This window comes from Nicotiana sylvestris, chromosome 2 (genome assembly GCF_000393655.2).
Source record: "Nicotiana sylvestris chromosome 2, ASM39365v2, whole genome shotgun sequence".
In the NCBI taxonomy this organism is placed as follows: Eukaryota; Viridiplantae; Streptophyta; class Magnoliopsida; order Solanales; family Solanaceae; genus Nicotiana; species Nicotiana sylvestris.
In genome coordinates, this window is record NC_091058.1 from 175,521,287 (window position 1) to 175,542,915 (window position 21,629).

The window sequence follows — 21,629 nt, forward strand, 5'->3', positions numbered from 1 at the left end:
TAGAAAAATAGGGTAAAAAATATTGAACCAAGAGTAACCATTTTTGGTCACTTTAATTTCTTACGTTTGATGATTCACGAAATAGAAATTTGTTCCTCGTTTCTTATTTAAATACTAGAAATTTGTTTGTTCAGATTGTTAAGTTGCCTAAGGAAATAGTTAATGTCACGATCCAATTTTATTATAGGCCGTGATGGCGCCTAGCACCGTTGCTAGGCAAGCCAACAGTGAACGATCTTGTGATTTTCCCCTTTTAATAAGTTTTTCAAGCAAATAACTTTCCTTAATTTTAAAAAAATTAATAAATAACAGATTTAAAATAATTAAGACGAAAGCAACTGAGTACAATCATAACCATAGAAATAAAAACAAAACCACAAGTCTACTAATGTGTGCCAAGACCTGGTGTCACAAGTGTATGAGCATTCTAGTAGAATATACAAAAGAATACTAGTCTACTGTCTGAAGTGAAATAGACAAATAATATAAGCACAAGAAAGACTCCAGCTGCTGCAGAACGGCTCGGAAGGCAGCTCACCGTGAAGTCTCAAAGTGGTAATCAAGTGTGCACGCCAGACTGATATCCAGATGCACCTGCCTCAGATCTTGTACATTTAAGTGCATAAGTGTAACGTGAGTACATAAACAACATGTACCCTGTAAGTATCTAGTCTAACCTCGAAGAAGTAGTGACGATGGGTCGACTTCGACACTTACTATGAGTCAACAATATAATAATATGAAATTCTAATTAAACATGATAGATATAAATGCCAATAGAACTCAGAATAAGAAATAAATAAACAATTGGGAAATTTTCGTTCCTATATCATATAGGAAACTATATTACCAAATATGTTCATAGTTTGCATATTACCCACTATGCTAATAGTATTTCTACAAAATATAGATAATTCATTAAATAAGGAATCATTATAACTGTAAGCTTCCTTATTTAGGTGCGCTAATATTGGGGAATTAAATATTCTTCCAGATATTTTACAACGCAAATCACGCATTAATATTTCCTTTCTCTGTATATTTTCATACGTTGTTTGTTTGGATTGGAATTTTCATACGTTGTTTGATTGAAATTTGTTTTTACAGAGAAATGAATTTTCATACGTTGTTTGTTTGGATTGGATGTTATTGCAAAGAATTGAGAATTCTCTCTACGTCTCTCTCTAACTCTCAATCCCAAATTTCAGTAATATAAAGCAAATGAAAAGAGAGCAGCAATTCCACCATTGACAGCTATTAAAAAGCTTTGAAGCTTTGAATTCGAATTTGGGTTTTCAAAAATCATTATTTGTTTGGATTGAGTGTTGTTGAACATAATTGGGAATATGGTTTGGAGTTTATATCTCAATTTTGAGGGGTTTTGGTGAAGATTAGACATGGTTTTGGCTGAATTTCAGATTGAAACTCGAAGAAGAAGACATGACATACATTATATTGCAGAAATTGTAGAAAAATTGTAGATTGTTATTTATTTATTTTTCTTTTATTCATTTAACTATTGTATGAAAGTTGAACAACATTGTATAAAAATAGTATTTAAGTGGTATTATATTGTATTTAAGTGGTTTAACGTCAGGCGTAACATCTCTTCCCATTTCTTACTTATTCTCTAGCATAATACATATTTTCTTCATATACTAGTCCAATTTTTTCAGTTGCATACCTAAATTTTGTGGATATTCTATGACACCAATAATTATTTTGAACTGAAATTAATACCACACCAAAAGACCAACATCAATGGTAAGGAACGCATTGTATGTCACTCGTTCAACTGTATTTCCAAATTCCAATCAGTTTTTTCTTTCTTAATTAAATTTTTTTAAATCTCAAAGTGTAACTTTATTATCAATTTTAATTTCTTTTATCACCATTTTCCTCTCATCATCTCTTCCAATCAAAACCCACCACTAGAGCACCAACAAATTATTTTATGACATTCGAGACAAAAAGAAATGTTTTGAGTTAAGTAAACGTTGAAATTTGTTGCTGCAGACAAATTCTATCAAATTCTGGTGGTATATTAATATCCTACACTTTATCTATATTTTATCTACAAAATAAACTACATGTTAGAGTAAAATATATATATCAGTATGGATTTTCACAATAGCTACAAAATTTCTACATTTATTCTACAATAAAACTACATATCATTTGAAAAATTAATATGAAATATATAATTTCAATATTTCTACAAATTATCTACAAAATTTCTACAAACTGTTCATAACAGAATTTATCTTTATTTTCATGCAGGTTCGTCTGCAATACTAAAGTTACTTGATATGCCAATATCTCCCGTTATAGAGGAATATGAAAGTATAATAATAACAGATAATACACCAAGTTTTATTGAAGTAGGACAAGTATACCAAGACATGCAAATTTCATACAACTAATTATACATATTAAAAACAAATTTCATACAACTAATTATATATTATACAACTTATCTACAACTTATCTACAATTTTCTACAACTTTCACACATTATTTCCACCCAGTTAAATACAACTACAATAACATACAACTTAAATACAAATTTTATACAAAATTTATACAATATGTCTTTTGTATATTTTGTATCTGATTTATACATAGTAAAAATAAATTTCATACAACTAATTATATATTATACAACTTATCTACAAATTATCTACAATTTTTCTACAATTTCTGCAATATAATATATGTCATGCCTTCTTCTTCTTCTTCTTCTTCTTCTTCTTCTTCTTCTTCTTCTTCTTCTTCTTCTTCTTCTTCTTCTTCTTCTTCTTCTTCTTCTTCTTCTTCTTCTTCTTCTTCTTCTTCTTCTTCTTCTTCTTCTTCGAGTTTCAATATGAAATTCAGCCAAAACCAAGTCTAATCTTCACCAAAACCCCTCAAAATTGAGATATAAACTCCAAACCAAATTTTTAATTATTTTAAACAACACCCAATCTAAACAAATAATGATTTTTGAAAATCCAAATTCGAATTCAAAGCTTCAAAGATTTTTAATGGCTGTCAATGGTGGAATTGCTGCTATCTTTTCCTTTGCTTTATATTACTGAAATTTGGGATTTAGAGATAGAGAGAGACGTAGAGAGAATTCTCAATTCTTTGCAGCAACATCCAATCTAAATAAACAAATGTCTTTTGAAAACCCAAATTCGAATTCAAAGCTTCAAATTTTTGTAATGGTTGTCAATGGTGGATGGGTTACAGATTTTCGCTGGTTTTAGAAGAGGAAATCGTGGGTTATTGAAGAGGGAATCGTGGGGTGTGGTTTGATACGTGAGTGAGGTGGTGGGATTTGGAGAGAGAAACTTGGGGGAGTGGGAATATACAGTTGAGTAAAATTAGGAGACTAATTAATACCATTAAAATCCTAAAATGGTACATAAATGGTAATTAGGTATAAAGAAGGTAATTATATTAAACATTAAGCATGAAGGGTAATATAGTTTACTATATGACATAGGAATGTAAAAATTCCTAAATAATTCTTTCACCGTTAGTAAGATGTATAGACCTGACTAAGAAAGGAAGAAAAAATAGGGTAAAAAATATTGAACCAAGAGTAACCATTTCTGGTCACTTTAATTTGTTACGTGTAACGACCCGACCGGTCGTTTTGAGCTTTTGCACTTTGATCGCCAGTTCTCGGGCATGACTTGCCCCGTATGATATTTTATGACTGATGTAAATCGTTGATTTTAGATTTCATGGAAATCGGTATGAATTCGAAAGAACAGTCTCAGTTGAAAGCTTTGAATTTGAAAGGTTTGACCAAGAGTTGACTTATTTGTATATGAGCTCGGATCGGAATTTTTATGATTTGGTTAGCTTTGTTGGGTGATTTATGACTTAGGAGTGTGATCGGAATTGTTTATGGAGGTCCGGAGTAGAAATATGCTTGAATTGGCGAAGTTAGTATTTTGGCGATTTCTGGTTGATAGGTGAGATTTTTATCCGAGGGTCGGAATGGAATTCCGAGAGTTTTTGTAGCTTCGTTATGTCATTTTTTATGTGTGTGAAAAATTTCAGGTCATTCGGACATGGTTTGGTTGGGATTTTGATCGAAAGCGTATTTCGAAAGATTTTTGAAACTTAGGCTTGAATCTGATGTGATTTGGTAGATTTGATATTGTTTGAGGTGTTTTGACGATTTGAGCAAGTTTGAATAAGGTGTTGGGTTATGTTTGTGCTTTTGGTTGAGGTCCCGGGGGACTCAGGATGATTTCGGGTGGTTAACAGAAGAGTTGAGGTGTACTTGCAGCTTAAGATTTTGCTGCTTCTGGTATTTTCGCACCTGCGGTTTGGGGACCGCAGGTGCGGCGTCGCATATGCGTGTTTTTGGCGTAGAAGCGGGAGAGGAGGAGATGGTCTGGGATCGCAGAAGCGGTCAGGTTAGCCGCATCTACGGAGTCGCAGATGCGGAGGATGTTTCGCAGATGCGGGGCCTGGTCCCTTTAGTGAGTTCCGCAGAAGAGGACGGGTGACCGCAAATGCGGTACTGCAGAAGCAGGCTTTTGTCCGCAGATGCAAAAAACCCCTGGGCAGAATGTTTTAATTCATTTCATCCGCGATTTTGAAGCTCATTTGCTCCATTGTCGATCATTTTGAGAGCTGATTGAAGGAAATTGAAGAGGGATTCGAGGGGAATCACTTAGAGGTAAGATTTTTGAACTCAATACTCGATTATTATTTTGAAATCCACCTAGAAATTCATGGAACTAAGCTAAAAATGGAAGAACTAGGGCTTGAGATTTTGAACTTTTGAACTGGGATTTGAAGGACTATTTGAGGTCGGAATTGAGAACTTTTGGTATGTATGAACTCGTGGGGTGATAAGAAATCTAATGATGTGAAAGTTTTTGAGTTTCAAGAAGTGGACCCGAGGCTCGGGTTTTTGGTAATTTCGAGATTTGTGCCCGTTATTGATTATTTTCTCTTGGGCTTTGTTCCCTTAGCATATTGTGATGCATTCGTTCTGCTTTTGGATAGATTCGATGTGCGTGGAGGCCGATTTAAGGGGAAAAGGCATCGCGAGCTAGAGATTTCGCCGGTTCGAGGTGAGTAATGATTGTAAATGATATCCTGAGGGTTTGAAACCCCGGATTCGCACATCGTAGTGCTATATTGAGGTGAGACACACGCTTGATGATGAGTATGGGGTGGTTTACTGTAGGGGATTGTGACTTGGTCCGTCCCGATTGACGCTTTTACCGCGTATTTGATTGAAACTTATTTGTTATCATCATTATTTAGACGAATTGCCATATTTGGGCTTAGAGCCAACTATTTGAACCCTCCGGGGATTTTTATCACTATTCCTCACTGTTTTGACCTACTACTTGAACTCAATCGTATTGTTTTCCACTGTTGTACAACTCAGCCACTTTTACTCGGTTTTGAAACTAAAATGATATATTAAATGATGTTTTGAGGCTGAGAACTACTGTTTTTACCAACGCCTGAGGGGCTTATATGATTTCTGGACTGAGTATGACCGAGGGCCAGATGTGGGGATACTATGTGATCGGGCTGCGCACCGCAACAGTGTTATACTGATATTGATATGAGGCCGAGGGCCTAGATTTGATGCCACGAGATCGCTTGATATTGCGCTTGGGCAGTAAGAGGACCCTCCCGGAGTCTGTACACCCCCAGTGAGCGCCGTCGACGAGATATATGGATTGGGCTGCACGCCAAAGTGGTGTTGGTACTGTTCTACGTGTTTACTTTACTTCATCTGTCTGCCATTATCTGTTGTTTGTGCTACTTCATGTGACATCTATCTGACCGCCTAACATTTATCTTTTAATTGAGTGTTTTGCCCGAGGGGCGACTTTCTGTGCTTATCTGCACTATTTGTTTGCATTCATTTGCGTAACAGTTGAAAAAGTCATTTTTAAAAGAGGTTTAAACTGAGCTAAGATGTTTTTCCAAGGATTCACAGTTTTATAGCTTTTATTGAAAGGGTTTTAGACTGCTCTATACAACATGTTGATGCATTTTTCGTGATTTCTTACTGCTCAGTTATTATTTACATTTATTACTCACTGAGTTGGAGTACTCACTTTACTCCCTTAACCTCATGTGCAGATGTAGGTATTTGTTCACCAGGTAGCGGGTTTTGAGCTGGTCGAAGGCTAAGTTATCAGAGTTCAGTGAGGTGACTGCTAGCGTTCGCAGCACCGCATCTCTTCCTTTTGTTTATCAATCCTATTTTATATGTTTCAGGCCTTTTAGTTGTATTTATACTCTAATAGATGCTCGTGACTTGTGACACCCCGGTTTGGGCTATGTTGGGTTGTACTTCCGCTAATTATTATCATTTAATCACATTTAAACTTCTTATGAACTGTTTAACCGCTTTAAATAGGATGTATTGGGTTTAGTTGGTTGGCCTTGTCTTCAAGAGAGGCGCCATCACGGCCGGATCGGGGATTGGATTGTGACAAGTTGGTATCAGAGCCTAGGTTACATAGGTCTCATGAGTCATGAGCAGGTTTAGTAGAGTCTCGCGGATCGGGATGGAGACGTCTATATTTATCCTCGAGAGGCTGCAGAACCTTTAAGAAAAACTTCACATTCTTGAATTCCTATCGTGCGTCCTTGATTCAACTTGAAAAGTAACTTTTGAAATTCCTTCCACTTGTTCGTAGGCGCGCATGAGCGCTTAGTATCAGACGTGCCTTGATGGCTTGTGATTCCCTGATCGAGGTGCGAGATGTGATCTCTGTGAGTTTGATATTGGGCCAGTCTGGAGAACTTGAGGCTGGATCTTTGCCTGTGGCTTGAGCACCGAGGTGCTAATTGTGTGAGCAAGTGGGTTGCACTTATATATTCAGTATTGCCCCTATTAGTGGAAGTGACGACTGGATAACTGTGTGGTGAGTATGTTAGTACTGCGAGATGTATCTATGCGACTTGGAAGTAACGAGGAAGCTCGACTAGAGGATAGAAGAACTATTAGGTGCTTGAATTCCATCTTGATTCGAAGTATAGCCCTGAGTTATGGGCGCGTGAAGGATCTTTTCATGTTTTCCAGTTGAGAGTGAAGTAAATTTTATGTTGCGGTACGAGTTCAGACTCAGGAAGACCAAGCGACTGTGTAATACGTATGACGGTGGAAGGTATACAGAAATGTTAGATTGAGGCGAAGCAGGTGGGTTATCTCCTGCAGAGTGTTCTGAAGTGGTGTGATCCTTATGTGTATGTTAGAAGATCTCATGTGTAAGTGAAAAGTGCGTGTTGAAATTTGAAATTTCGGGTCGCTTAAGAGAGTGGGCTTAACTGTTGCGGGGATGAATACGAGATTTGCAGAAGATTTAAAATACTAGATGATCTGTGTTTTCACAAGCTTACAAAAGGATTTGAGCTTAATCTCACTATGGTATTGTGGCATCAATAGAGTATAAGTGTTATGAGTTATTGAGTGTATTTTGATCTACGACACCGAGCCAAGTGGGGGAGTCTGCTGTGCGTAGTTGGTTACACGGTTAGGCGCTATATTGGCTCCAGTTTGAGGCATACAGGCAAATCAGTTATGGCTTGCGGAAATTGAGACCGAGGATGACTTGAGTAGAGGAAATTTTTTGACAAAGGTTATATGCTTCATAGAGTAAGAAAAATCATGGGATGTCTTAAGTTGTTGCTGGTAAGGAATGCTTGGTGCTTAGAGCAGGAAGTTGCCTGGATGTGTTGGGATGAGGATTTCATTCTGCGGTGTCAGAGTGCTAATGAGGCACGGGTGGTTCTGTTTGTTTGATCAGGCTAATTGCAGTTTGAAGAGAGTGAGTGACTCTCGAGAATGGTTCTACATGTAACAATTGGGTATCTTAAAGTTGTATATGGGGTTTGAAACTGTGTTTTCATGGGAAGAGGTCAAGACTTATGATATTTTTATATTGATTATAGGATTCTATGTATCAGTATCAGGAAAGCAAAGGTAATGAATTTAGATTCGCAGGAAGTTCCTCAGAGTAAAGTATTCTGGAATGTGGTTTTTCTGGGAGTAATTGAGTGAGTATTCAACGTCTTATAGGTCTTAGACAGTGTGATCTTATGCTTAGGTTTCGTGTGGTGAGCCTGGGTTGAGGAATTGTGGTACTACAGCAAGAGAGAATATCAAGTTGAAAATGAATCAGAAGGAAATTTAGATAGATGGAATAGTTTGATAGTAGACCGAATTGGTATGGTAAGGATATGATTAATTCCTTGTGTGTGTTCGAGGTAATGAGTTCTTTTAGGTATTTTGCGGCGATGCTCTTAAGTTTTGATGGCTTGCTTAGCTTGATCAAGTTAGAAGGATTCAGTCCTAACATGTCTGATTTGTGCAAAGGGAACTCGGAGAGTTCTTGATGGTTTTTACCACGGTTTGGAGATGTATATTTTCTACGGGAATGCGGAGCATGGGATGTATAGTGATTCTTCTTCTAGATTGGACCAATGGAAAGTTCTTGACCAATTGAGTACATAGATATTTGTGGCTCGGAAGGAAGATGAAGTTCTCATGTTATCCTAAGATTGTATGGTATATGCGGTAGGTTGTGAAGGATTGACAATTGTGTGTGGAAGGTTACGGTTCAGTTCTGAACGGAAAGTCATGAATCCTTAGGCAGCACAGGCAGTTTCAGATGATTAAGGAAGTGGTAGTGCTAATTGGGGTGATCTGACGAGGGTATATGTTTCAAAAAAGACAATGTGATTAAGTTGATGGTACTTCGGTAGTATTGCGACACTTTCTTGTTTGATCGACTGGTGATATTCGAGTTTGCTTGGTGGCACAGGGAAAATTTTGAGTATCTATCGTGGAATGATTGGGTAATTGAGGCATAGCATGTATTCAGACGGCGAAATTGGGATCGTATATGGTGATTCATGGGCCGTGTGGATTTGGAGACGGAAGTTCTCATATTCAGGCTATGTTGTGGCTGTAGATCGTGTGTATCCGCACTGTTTAGCAACTATCGGGATTTGGAGGCTCGAGTGGATCTTTCTTTGTTGGTATGTTAGATGTTGGATATGATGTTGTAGTTCAGACTAGTTGTCTCAGTGTTGGTTATTCTGGACTATTACGCTATGGGCTATGCTAAAAATGCCACGGGTTGAGTGGCGAGGGGCGGCAGATTATGTTCTAGTAGGGTAGTTTATATTTCAAAGACCCAGCGAATGGCTGAGAAAGATTGCCTTTCTTAATTGAGCCTTCGTGATGGATGTCAGCGCAGAGGATTCTACCACTGATTCAGATCCGGTGTTGAGGAACAATTCGGATGTGTTCCTTGTGGCCGAGCATGTCGCCGGGCAGGGTTGTTGATTTTGGTATTGATTTGGCGCCGGGCACCGTATCGTATGGCTCCGGTAGGAGTTATAGTAGTGGAAGGAACAACTTCAGGCTTCTTTGATAAGGAGTTCATTGGCAGGCCAATGTGGATGCCTATTCTAGCTGAGTCGGCTTAGTTGGCCCCAAGCTATATTGTTGAGGGACAGGTTGATTCGATTGTTATTGAGCTTACTAGTGATCTGGGAGATCTATGAGTTACCTTTCTGTGTTGCGAGACGTTATGATTTGTTGGTTATGGGCACATATAGTGCGGTTCTATTGGGATTCATAGTGGAAGTCGAGCGGGAAAGGTAATTGGGTATTGCTCGGGGATGGCGTATCAGTTACGTCGTATCGGGTCTGCGTGGTATGTGTTCCTTGTTTCACCGTGGGTGTAGTGATTTGCTTTGGTTCCAGGCATCAAATTGTGCGCGGTTGTCGATTTTGAGCATAATGACTTGAGGTGTTTCATGTGGAATAGTGTTTGGATAGAATCGCACATTTTTGCAACAAAGCTAGGTGGAGATATGACCTTGCGGGTTAGATTCGAGTGTTCTATTTCTATGATGTGAGACGGGTCCTCAGTCTTGTGTTGTGGTGGTACAGGTGAGCTTGAGGTACAACTCCTTCATTGAGTCATTTTCATGATTGAGTATGTTAGGACCGTTGCTTATTGGCGCACGTATTATGCCAGTTGTGGCTTAGGCCTCTATTGATGCGTCATGTCACCAGAGTGATGTGTTGGATTAGAGGAGATCGTTGGGATCATTAATAAATATGAACGGATTCGATTTCAGCATGTTGGGAGGATAATGTCGAGGTTCGACTCGGAAATTTGCTATGGTATTTGCCAAAGGAGAAGTGGATACATGAATAGTCGATCTCAGAAATGGTTATGGTTCAGTGCGTATTTCATTTATCGTTGGCAGTATATGAAAGTGTTGGAATGAAACTTTAGTTGATAAGAGGTTTTCTACCAGTATTCGGTTGTTGTGAGCAGCTGCTGTGAATATAAATTATCGCTATGAGTGTTTGAGTTATGTGGTATATCATTGGATTGCTCCCGAGGTTGTAGGCATGGGTTTTTACAGTTGGTTCGGGTCTATTCAGAGTATAGGTGTGAGGTTTGGATCATATTGATGGTTTCAGAAATGGAAATGTGGTTCTATGGCTTATGGGCCAGATTGGATTGTGTAATTTCAGTTGCATTGTGTTGTCGGACCTATATGAGATAGGGTGACGTGGTATCACCCCCGGGTATATGCATGGTAAGGTTATTCAGCGATTGGTTGGCTTTTAGAACAACTCTGGGTACGTTCGAGGACGAACGCGTGTTTTAGTGGGGGAGGATGTAAAGACCCGACCAGTCGTTTCTAGCTTTTGCACTTTGATCGCCAGTTCTCGGGCATGACTTGCCCCGTATGATGTATTATGACTGATGTAAATCGTTGATTTTGGTTTTCACAGAAATCGGTATGAATTCGAAAGAACAGTCTCAGTTGAAAGCTTTGAATTTGAAAGGTTTGACCAAGAGTTGACTTATTTGTATATGAGCTCGGATCGGAATATTTATGATTTGGTTAGCTTTGTTGGGTGATTTATGACTTTGGAGTGTGATCGGAATTGGTTTTGGAGGTGCGGAGTAGAAATAGGCTTGAATTGGCAAAGTTAGTATTTTGGCGATTTCTGGTTGATAGGTGAGATTTTGATCCGAGGGTCGGAATGGAATTACGAGAGTTGCTGTAGCTTTATTATGTCATTTGTGATGTGTGCAAAATTTCAGGTCATTCGGACGTGGTTTGGTTGGATTTTTGATCAAAAGCGTATTTCGGAAGATTTTTGAAACTTAGGCTTGAATCCGATGTGATTTAGTAGATTTGATGTTGTTTGAGGTGTTTTGACAATTTGAGTAAGTTTGAATAAGGTATTGGGTTATGTTTGTGCTTTTGGTTGAGGTCCCGGGGCCTCGGGATGATTTCAGGTGGTTAACAGAAGAGTTGAGGTGTACTTGCATCTTAAGATTTTGCTGCTTCTTGTATTTTCGCACCTGCGGTTTGGGGACCGCAGGTGCGGCGTCGCATATGCGTGTTTTTGGCCGCAGAAGCGGGAGAGGAGGAGATGGTCTGGGATCGCAGAAGCGGTCAGGTTAGCTGCATCTGCGGAGTCACAGATGCTGAGATTGTTTCGTAGATGCGGGGCCTGGTCCCTTTAGTGAGTTCCGCAGAAGCGGACGGGTGACTGTAAATGCGGTACCGCAGAAGTGGGCTTTTGTCCGCAGATGCGAAAAGCCCCTGGGCAGAATGTTTTAATTCGTTTCAACCTCGATTTTGAAGTTCATTTACTCCATTGTTGATCATTTTGAGAGCTGGTTGAAGGAAATTGAAAAGGCATTCGAGGGGAATCACCTAGAGGTAAGATTTTTGAACTCAATACTCGATTATTATTGTGAAATCCACCTAGAAATTCATGGAACAAAGCTAAAAATGGAAGAACTAGGGCTTGGGATTTAGAACTTTTGAATTGGGATTTAAAGGACCATTTGAGGTCGGAATTGAGAACTTTTGGTATGTATGAACTCGTGGGGTGATAAGGAATCTAATAATGTGAAAATTTTTGAGTTTCGAGAAGTGGGCCCGGGGCTCAGGTTTTTGGTAATTTCGGGATTTGTGCCCGTTGTTGATTGTTTTCGCTTGGGCTTTGTTCCCTTAGCATATTGTGATGCATTCGTTCTGATTTTAAATAGATTCGACGCGCGTGGAGGCTGATTTTAGGGGCAAAGGCGTCGCGAGCTAGAGATTTCGCCGGTTCGAGGTGAGTAATGATTGTAAATGATATCTAGAGGGTTTGAAACCCCGGATTCGCACATCGAGTGCTATATTAAGGTGAGACACACGCTTGATGATGAGCGTGGGGTCGTTTACTGTAGGGGATTGTGACTTGGTCCGTCCCGATTGACACTTTTACCGTGTATTTGATTGAAACTTATTTGTTATCATCATTATTTGGACTGATTGCCATATCCGGGCTTCGAGCCAACTATTTGAACCCTCCGGGGATTTTTATCACTATTTTCTTACTATTTTGACCTACTACTTGAACTCAGTCGTATTGTTTTCCACTGTTGTACAACTCAGCCACTTTTACTCGGTTTTGAAACTAAAATGATATATTAAATGATGTTTTGAGGCTAAGAACTACTGTTTTTACCAACGCCTGAGGGGCTTATATGATTTCTGGACTGAGTATGGCCGAGGGCCAGATGTGGGGATACTATGGGATCGGTCTGCGCGCCGCAACAATATTATACTGATATTGATATGAGGCCGAGGGCCTAGATTTGATGCCACGAAATGGCTTGATATTGCGCTTGGGCCATAAGGGCCCCCTCCCGAAGTCTGCACACCCCCAGTGACCGCCGTCGACGAGATATATGGATCGGGCTGCACGTCGCAACATATATGGATCGGGCTGCACGCCGCAGCGGTATTGGTACTGTTCTACGTGTTTACTTTACTTCATCCGTCTGCCATTATCTATTGTTTGTGCTACTTCATGTGATATCTATCTGATCGCCTAACATTTATCTGTTAATTGAGTGTTGTACCTGAGGGGCGGCTTTTTGTGCTTATCTGCACTATTTGTTTGCATTCATTTGCGTAACAGTTAAAAAGTCATTTTTAAAAGAGGTTTAAACTGAGCTAAAGTGTTTTTTTAAGGATTTCACAGTTTCACTGCTTTTATTCAAAGGGTTTTAGACTGCTCTATACAACATGTTGATGCATTTTTCGTGATTTCTTACTGCTCAGTTATTATTTACCTTTATTACTCACTGAGTTGGAGTACTCACTTTACTCCCTGCACCTCATGTGCAGATGCAAGTATTTGTTCACCCGATAGCGAGTTTTGAGCTGGTCGGAGGCTAAGTTATCGGAGTTTAGTGAGGTGACTGCCAGCGTTCGCAGTACCACATCTCTTCCTTTTGTTTATCAGTCCTATTTTATATGTTTCAGGCCTTGCAGTTGTATTTATACTCTAATAGATACTCGTGACTTGTGACACCCCATTTGGGCTATGTTGGGTTGTACTTCCGCTAATTATTATCATTTAATCACATTTAAACTGCTTATGAACTGTTTAACCGCTTTAAATAGGATGTATTGGGTTTGGATGGCCTTGTCTTCACGAGAGGCGCCATCACGACCAGATCAGGGATTGGGTCGTGGCATTACTTCTGATGATTCACGTAATAGAAATTTGTTCCTCGTTTCCTATTTAAATACTAGAAATTTGTTTGTTCAGATTGGGTAACTGATAATTAAGTTGTCTTAGGAAAAAAATATTACTTTCATTGAACCTAATACGACTACCATTAATAACCTTCTTAATTAAAACAAAAATTAATGCCGGTCTTTGTTCATTTGATTATTTGTTGGTTTTGTTTTGGGTAATAAAAAGAATCTTCAATTCCGTTTTACTTCGATGTGTTGTGTGCATGAATCAATTAAATATTAGCTTGTTAAAGGACGACATAGCAATCGATGTACAATTGATGTTATATTAAGGGCGTCTAACGGGTGGGCCGGGTAGGTAAATTTTGAAATCGAACGGGTTGGGAACTAGGCCGGTTACGGGTTAAGGCTTACCAAATTTAACGGATTCGGGTTCATCCGGGTAAAAAATGAACCGTACGGGTTACGGGTACAAGGGACCGGGCCGGGCCGGGTTATTATATTTTTTTTAATTTTACATTTTGTATAACTATTGTAAGTTATATTAATATAAAGTAAAAATATAAAGAATACAATGAAGATGGGAAAAATTGCACTTATACGTCTAATAATACTTCAAATTAATCTAACAAACTAAAATATTAAGCATAAATAAATCTAATAATTTTAAAATAACACAAATTGTCTCAAATCAACTTAAATATGAATTTCTGGATGACACTCAAGACAACTCTTCATATGCCTCCTTAAACTGCTTGTGCCACATTTTGGACGAAGATTTAAGACTCGACCACAGTTCTTGCACTTTACTTTCTGAACTTCTTCATTTTCTTCTACCACCTCAAAGTGTTCCCAAACATATGAGTGCACTCTAGAAGTACGAGGCATGATTTAACTTGAATTGAGAATTTGAGTTTGAGAAATGAGAGATGAGTGAAGAAATGAAGAAGGGGGGAGGGGGGATGTATTTATAATTTTTTAAAGGGCTAAATTAGTAATTACAAAAAGTGTCAAATTTAAAAAGGATTAGTCAAAAAAAGGGCTAAATGTGCAAAACAGCCGTTGTGCCAACGGTCAGAAAGTAGAAACATTTTGAAAAAAATTTGAAAGTAGCTATTATACCGGTCTGGGCCAGTCCGGGCCGGTTAACCGGTAGCCCCAACGTAAACGGACCAACCCCCTTACCCCATTAACCCAGCCCCACCCGGCCCCCTTGTACCGGTCCGAACCTGTTCCGGTTTTAACCGATCTGGGACGGTCCGGTTATGGTTAAACCCCGCCCGTTAGACACCCTTATGTTATATCATGTATTTTTATTTATATTCTTTTTTACTATTGAACATATAGATTCATTGAAAACTCCCGCTTTTTGGGTTTATTAGCTGGAAGAGTCAACTAGAGCTGTAACGATTCGACTGGTCGTTTTGCTTTTTAGAACCCCGTTCCCTTAAATAAAATTTTCCGCGCTTGCTTTAACTAATTTACGACCCTCGGGGATGGTTGGTTCGGGAATTGGAAGATTTTGGGTTGAAATATGCTCATTTGATTCCTTAAGATTTTCTTAAAAGATTAAGTTTGACTTTGGTCAATATTTTTAGCAAACGGACTCGGATTCGCATTTTGACGGTCCCGGAGGGTCCATAGGAAAATGTGGAACCTGGGCGTATGCCCGGAATTGAAGTCCGAGGTCCCTAGGCTGAGTAATAAATTTTTATTAGAAATTGTTAAATTGAAATTCTAAGGATTATGAAAAGGAATAATGCTTGATCATGTTGGTATCGGGCCCGTATGTTGGTTCCGGAGCCCGGTACAGGTTCAATATAATATTTTAGTCTTGTATGTGAAATTTGGTGAGAAACAGGACTGATTTGACGTGATTCGGACGTCCGGTTATAAAGATAGGAATTTAAATGTTCTTAAGGATTTCATGCGTTTTGGTGTTGAATCTGCGGTTTATGTCTTATTTCGGCGATTTGATCGCTCGAGCAAGTTTGTACAATGTTGTTGGACTTGTGTGGGTGTTAGGAGTGGAGCCCCGAGGGCTCGGGTAAGTTTAGGGCATAGGTTGGGGGTGAAAAACACCCCAGTTTTCTGGTGTTTTTGTGAGAAATTGCAGGTCTCGCAAATGCGAGGAATTTGTTCGTAATTGCGACCTCGCATTTGTGAGAAAACCACCGCAATTGCGATGAAGGTAGCAGGTGGGCAACGTCGCATTTGCGACAATTGCACCGCAATTGCGAACCCTGCAGGGTCCGCATTTGCGACCCCAGGATTGCATTTGCGATGAAAGCAGGAAGGGAGCCAGTTCGCAATTGCGAGTTCGCATTTGCAAACCTGATGTCGCAAATGCAACATCGGAGACCTAGGCACAACTTTTAAAAACGGGACTTAAGCCATTTATCGCATTTTATCTCTACACTTGGGCGATTTGGGAGCTTTCAAAGAGGGGATTTCAACATAGTATTGTGAGGTAAGTTAATTCTACTTAATGTGAGTTTAATACTTGGGTTTTGGGTAGATTAACACTCAAAAATTTGTGAAAACTATGGGATTAGAGCAAGACCTAGGGTTTTAACAAAAGTTAGATTTAACCCTGAAATTTGTTATGAAATGAATTAGAAATCATATATTATTGATCCTTAGATTATAGAGAACAACTTCCTTCGAAAAATTTTGGAATCCGAGCACGCGGGCCCGGAGTCTGATTTTAGGAAAACTGTGTTTAAGGTTGGAAAATTGCTTAAATAGCTAGAATACGATCTTGTAAGCTTATATTGACTAGTTCCTACCTCATTTAACTAGTTTTAGATCGTTCGGCTCCAAATTGAGGGTTTGGGCTCCTTCTTGGTATTGGAAGTACAATTTAGAGCTAGATGAGTCTCCTTTCTAACCTTGTAAGAGGGAATTGTCCCTATATGAGTAATAATTGTATAATTTGCTACTAAATGTGGGGGCTACGTACGCACTAGGTGACGAGAGTCCGTGCGTAGCTACTATCATGTTAATTGTCCGGGTAGTTTAGGACCCGTGGCATGCTATATTTGCAAATGTTATATGTCTTCTTGCTAATGTGATCATTTAGGATATGCTAGAGAATTGGAAATGAACATATGTGAACATATGCTGTGTTGAACAGTGGTATGAGTTTATTTGAATATAAATGCGCCTTCTTGTATTTTTCTGTTGATAATTGATATTTGTGGATCGGGCCGATCGCCTCGGTAGAAATAGATGCATTTATGGTTCGCGCCATTCGACCTTCTGGAAGTGCACCGTTTATTTTCTGTTGGATCGGGCCATCAACCTCGGCATAATATGCGCATGATATCTACGTGAGATCTTATCCATGACTTGTTCTGCTAAATATTTGAAATGTAAATGACTAACTGTCAAATTGTTAAGAACATGACCTGTTACCTCTTGCTACAAACTGTTGATTATTTGTGACTCCCATGCTTAGCATAACACTTTATTATATTATTTGACCTTAGTAAGTATCAAGTCAACCTCTCGTCTCTACTTCTTCGAGATTAGACGGGATACTTACGGGGTACATATTATTTATGTACTCATACTATACTTCTGTACTTAATTGTACAGGATCTGAGACAGGTACATCTGGCTATCAGTCTAGTGCGCGCCTCTGATTCATAGTCCGAGACTTCCACGGTGAGCTGCCCCTTCCTATGACGTCCAACAGCTTGATGGAGTCTTTCTTTACTTTTGCTGTCTATTCTTTCGGACAGTAGGATAGTTTTATTCTTTTGTATATTCTTCTAGTTTCCCACTACTTGTGACACCAAGTCTTGGCACACACATTAGCATACTTTTATTTTGGGGTTGTATGATTACTTTTGGCAAATTACTGTTCATTTCTGGTTTTAGCTTTAACTTAAGGAATTGCTGCACTTATTTTTGGTGAAAGTAAAATGAGAACCTAATTATAATTCCGCGTTGGCTTGGTTGAGAATGGTGTTGGGCACCATCACGATATGTTAGGGAAATGATCTTGTTACAACATGGTATCAGAGCACTAGGTTCACGTAGGTCTCACAAATCATGGGCAAACCTAATAGAGTCTTGCGGATCGGTACGGAGACGTCTGTAATTATCTTTGAGAGGCTATAGGGTGTTAGAAAAACTACTCTTTATTCATTTCCTGTCGTGTAGTGGTTGGTATACTAAATTTCCCTCTTCTATTCTATCCCAGATGGTGAGGACATGCACGACTGATGTTCCAGACCTGGAGGAGCTGCTTCCCCCGTTGCTAGAGGCCGAGGGAGGACACCGGCCTGAGGTAGGGGACGAGGGCATCCCAGAGCTGTTCCAGTAGCACCATCAGCAGATCCTGCGGGAGATCCTATCATCAAGGAACAGGGCGAGGTGCCCCAGCTGAGCCTACCCCTGCGGAGTTTATGACAGCACCGGGTTTTCAGGAGATCATGGGCCGTATGCTGCGATTCATGGATTCCATGACTCAGGCTGGTTTATTTTCAACAGATCCAGCTACCTTACAGGCAGGAGAAGGAGCATAAACCCCTACTGCTCAGGCCCCTGGACATGCAGCTACAGTGTATCAGACTCCAGGTGCACTACCCGCAGATGGGGCCCAGCCAGTGGCGCCCAGCCCAGACCAGCTGCGGATGACAACCCGCAGAAGTTGTTGGATAAATGGACCAGACTTCACCCTTCTATCTTTGGGGGTGAGCGTCATGAGGATGCCCAGGACTTCATAGACAGGTGCAGGGACAAACTGCACAACATGAGGATATTGGAGTCACATGGGGTTGACTTCACTACTTTTCAGCTAGAGGGCAGGGCCCGTAGATGGTGGCAGTCTTATGTTCTTGGCAGGCCGACAGGTTCCCCTCCCCTCACTTGGGGTCAGTTCGCACAGTTATTCTTGGATAGGTATATTCCACCCTCTGAGAAGGAAGAGCCGCGGTATCAGTTTGAGAATCTGGAGCAGGGTCAGATGTCCGTGACCGATTATGAGGCGAGGTTTTCTGAGTTGTCTCTTCATGCACCCATGATACTTCCCACTAATGCAGAGAGGGTGTAGAGGTTTGTTGCGAGGTTGCACCCCGGTATTCGAGCTAGCATAGCCTGAGAGGTGGAGATGGGTACTGAGTATCAGCTAGTGGTAGAGATTGCTCGCAGGATTGAGGGCTATCGCCAGAGGGGTAAAGAGCAGATTCAATAGGACAAGAGGGACCAATTTTCGGGAGAGTTCAGAGGTGCCCCAGCTAGGGGTAGAGGTCACTTCAGGAGGGGTCAGCCTAATAGACCTCCGTATTTAGCACCACCACCACCTCCCCGAGGTTCTCCAGTGAGACCGTATTTTAGTATGATGCCGGAGAGTTCTTACCGCCCACCAGCTATTCAGGGTTCCTCCGGCTATTATTCAAGTCCACAAGGTTCTTCTGATTCTTATTTCAGTGCTATCCCGGAGAGTTCATACTGTCCACTGGCTATTCAGGCTTCTTCCAGTGGGTCTACAAGCCATCAGGGCAGCAGGCCGCCGTACTGTGGGGTTGTTTCAAGTGCAGAGACCTTGGTCATATGAGGAGATATTGCCCCAGGCTTCGGTGAAAGGCAGTGCAGCAGGGTCAGTAGCCTATGATTTTAGCACTGGCTGCCCCGCCACCTAGAGGTGGAGGGCAGACTGGTAGGGGCCATCCTAGAGGTGGAGGCCAGACAAGGAGAGGTCAGCCGGCTACTGCTCAGTTAGGTGGAGGCCAGCCAACCGACGCTCCTACCAGATTCTACGCCCTTCCGTCCAGGACAGATGCATTGGCCTCATATGCCGTCATCACAGTATTATTTCCGTCGGCGATAGAGATGCTTCAGTATTATTTGATCCAGGGTCTACTTATTCATATGTATATTCTATATTTGCTCGTTTCCTGGTTATTTCTCCTGAGCCTTTGGTCACTCCTGTTCATGTGTCCACTCCTGTGGGCAATTCCGTAGTTGTGGATCAAATCTACCGGTCCTGTGTGCTCACCTTTTGTGGTTTCAAGACTAGAGCGGATCTCCTATTGCTTGACATGATCGACTTTGAGGTCATCTTTGGCATGGATTGTTTATCTCCATATCATGCCGTCCTAGATTGCCATGCCAAGACTGTTTAGCGATGCCAGTGTTTCCAGGGTTAGAGTGGAAGGGTTCCACAGTTGATACGTCTAGCCGGGTTAACTCTTTCCTGAAGGCTTGACAAATGGTCGAGAAGGGGTGTTTGGCTTATTTGGCTTATGTTCGGGAGACCACCGCAGAGTCTCTGACGATTGATTCAATTCTAGTAGTTTGAGAGTTTGCCGATGTGTTTCCTTCTGATCTTCCTAGCATGCCACCGAATCGTGATGTTGATTTCTATATTGATTTGACTCCAGGCATCCAGCCTGTATCTATCCCACCGTAATGTATGGCTCCGAAGGAGCAGCTTGAGGAGTTGTTAGCAAAGGGGGTTTGTTAGGCCCAGTGTATCGCCTTGGGGTTCACCAGTGTTATTTGTGAAGAAGAAGGATGGGACTATGCGGATGCGCATTGATTACCGCCAGTTGAACAAAGTCACCATCAAAAATAAGTATTCGTTGCCTCATATCGATGATTTGTGTGACCATTTTCATGGTGCTAGGGTGTTCTCCAAGATTGACTTGAGGTCTGGGTATCATCAGCTGAAGATTCGGGACTCGGATGTTCCGAAGACTGCATTCTGGACTAGATATGGCCATTATGAGTTTCTGGTGATGTCCTTTGGCTTGACTAATGCCCCAGCGACATTTATGGACTTGATGAACAGGGTGTTCAGACCTTATATTGATTCCTTTGTCGTCGTCTTCATTGACTACATCTTGATATACTCACGTAGCCTAGGGGAGCACGAGCAACATTTGAGAGTAGTGCTTCAGACATTGCGAGAGCAGAAGCTATATGCTAAGTTCTCCAAGTGTGCGTTTTGGCTAGAGTCAGTGGCATTCTTGGGGCATGTTGTGTCAGGAGAGGGTATTAAGGTGGATCCCAAGAAGATTGAGGCAGTTCAGAGTAGGCCACGTCCTTCCGTGACCAAGATCAGGAGTTTCCTGGGGTTAACAGGTTATTACAGACGATTCGTGCAGGGCTTTTCATCTATTACATCACCTCTGACTAGATTGACCCAGAAGGGTGCTCCTTTCCATTGGTCCGATGATTTTGAGGCGAGCTTTTAGAAGCTCAAGACAACCTTGACTACATCACCAGTTCTTATGTTGCCTTCCAGTTCAGGGATGTATATGGTTATTGTGACGCTTCGCGCGTTGGATTGGGATGTGTATTGATGCAGGAGGGACGAGTTATTGTATATGCTTCGCGTCAGCTGAAGATCCATAAGAAGAATTATCCTGTGCACGATCTAGAGTTGGCCGCGATTGTTCATACTCTTAAGATATGGATGCATTATATGTATGGGGTATCATGTGAGGTTTATACTGATCATCGCAGCTTATAGCACTTGTTCAAGCAGAGAGATCTCAATTTGAGGCAGCGTAGATGGCTTGAGTTGCTGAAGGATTATGACATCACCATTTTTTATCACCCAGGAAAGGCAAATGTAGTCGTAGATTCCTTAAGCAGGAAAGCAGAGACTATGGGTAGCTTGGCATTCATTCCGGCAGAGGAGAGGCCACTAGCTTTGGACATCCAGTCCTTGGCTAACAGATTTGTGAGGTTGGATATTTCAGAGCCCAACCGAGTTCTTGTGTGCGTTGTTGCTCAGTCTTTATTATTGGGGAAGATCAAGGCACCGTAGTTCGATGATCCATATTTGGCAGTTCTCAGAGAGACAGTGCTTCAGGGTAGTGCCAAGGAGGTTTCTATTGGTGAGGATGGTGTTTTGCGACTCCAGGGTCGCCTATGTGTTTCTAATGTTGATGGTCTGAGGGAAAGGACACTAGAGGAGGCACACAATTCGCGATATTCCATTCATCCAGGTGCTACGAAGATGTATCGTGACTTGAGACATCATTATTGGTGGCGGAGGATGAAGAAAGACATAGTGGAGTATGTGGCTAGGTGTTTGAATTGCC

General features: G+C 40.9%; 1 protein-coding gene across 1 annotated transcript; it reads left to right on the forward strand.

The window, feature by feature from the left end:
* Positions 1-18,685: 18,685 nt before the first annotated feature.
* LOC138885990 (uncharacterized) lies at positions 18,686-19,700 on the forward strand. The gene is made up of 3 exons (XM_070167011.1): positions 18,686-18,749; positions 19,006-19,174; positions 19,385-19,700. The coding sequence occupies exons 1-3, from the start codon at positions 18,686-18,688 to the stop codon at positions 19,698-19,700; spliced, it is 549 nt and encodes a 182-aa protein (XP_070023112.1).
* The last annotated feature ends 1,929 nt before the right edge of the window (positions 19,701-21,629 follow it).

Excerpts from the sequence above, each read along its gene's own strand:
- LOC138885990 (XM_070167011.1), top strand. The coding sequence starts at position 18,686 with ATGGGTACTGAGTATCAGCTAGTGGTAGAGATTGCTCGCAGGATTGAG. Across the intron at positions 18,750-19,005 it reads TGAGGGCTATCGCCAGAGGG|TGCTATCCCGGAGAGTTCAT; the intron begins GTAAAGAGCAGA and ends TTCTTATTTCAG. Across the intron at positions 19,175-19,384 it reads GTGAAAGGCAGTGCAGCAGG|TATTATTTCCGTCGGCGATA; the intron begins GTCAGTAGCCTA and ends CCGTCATCACAG.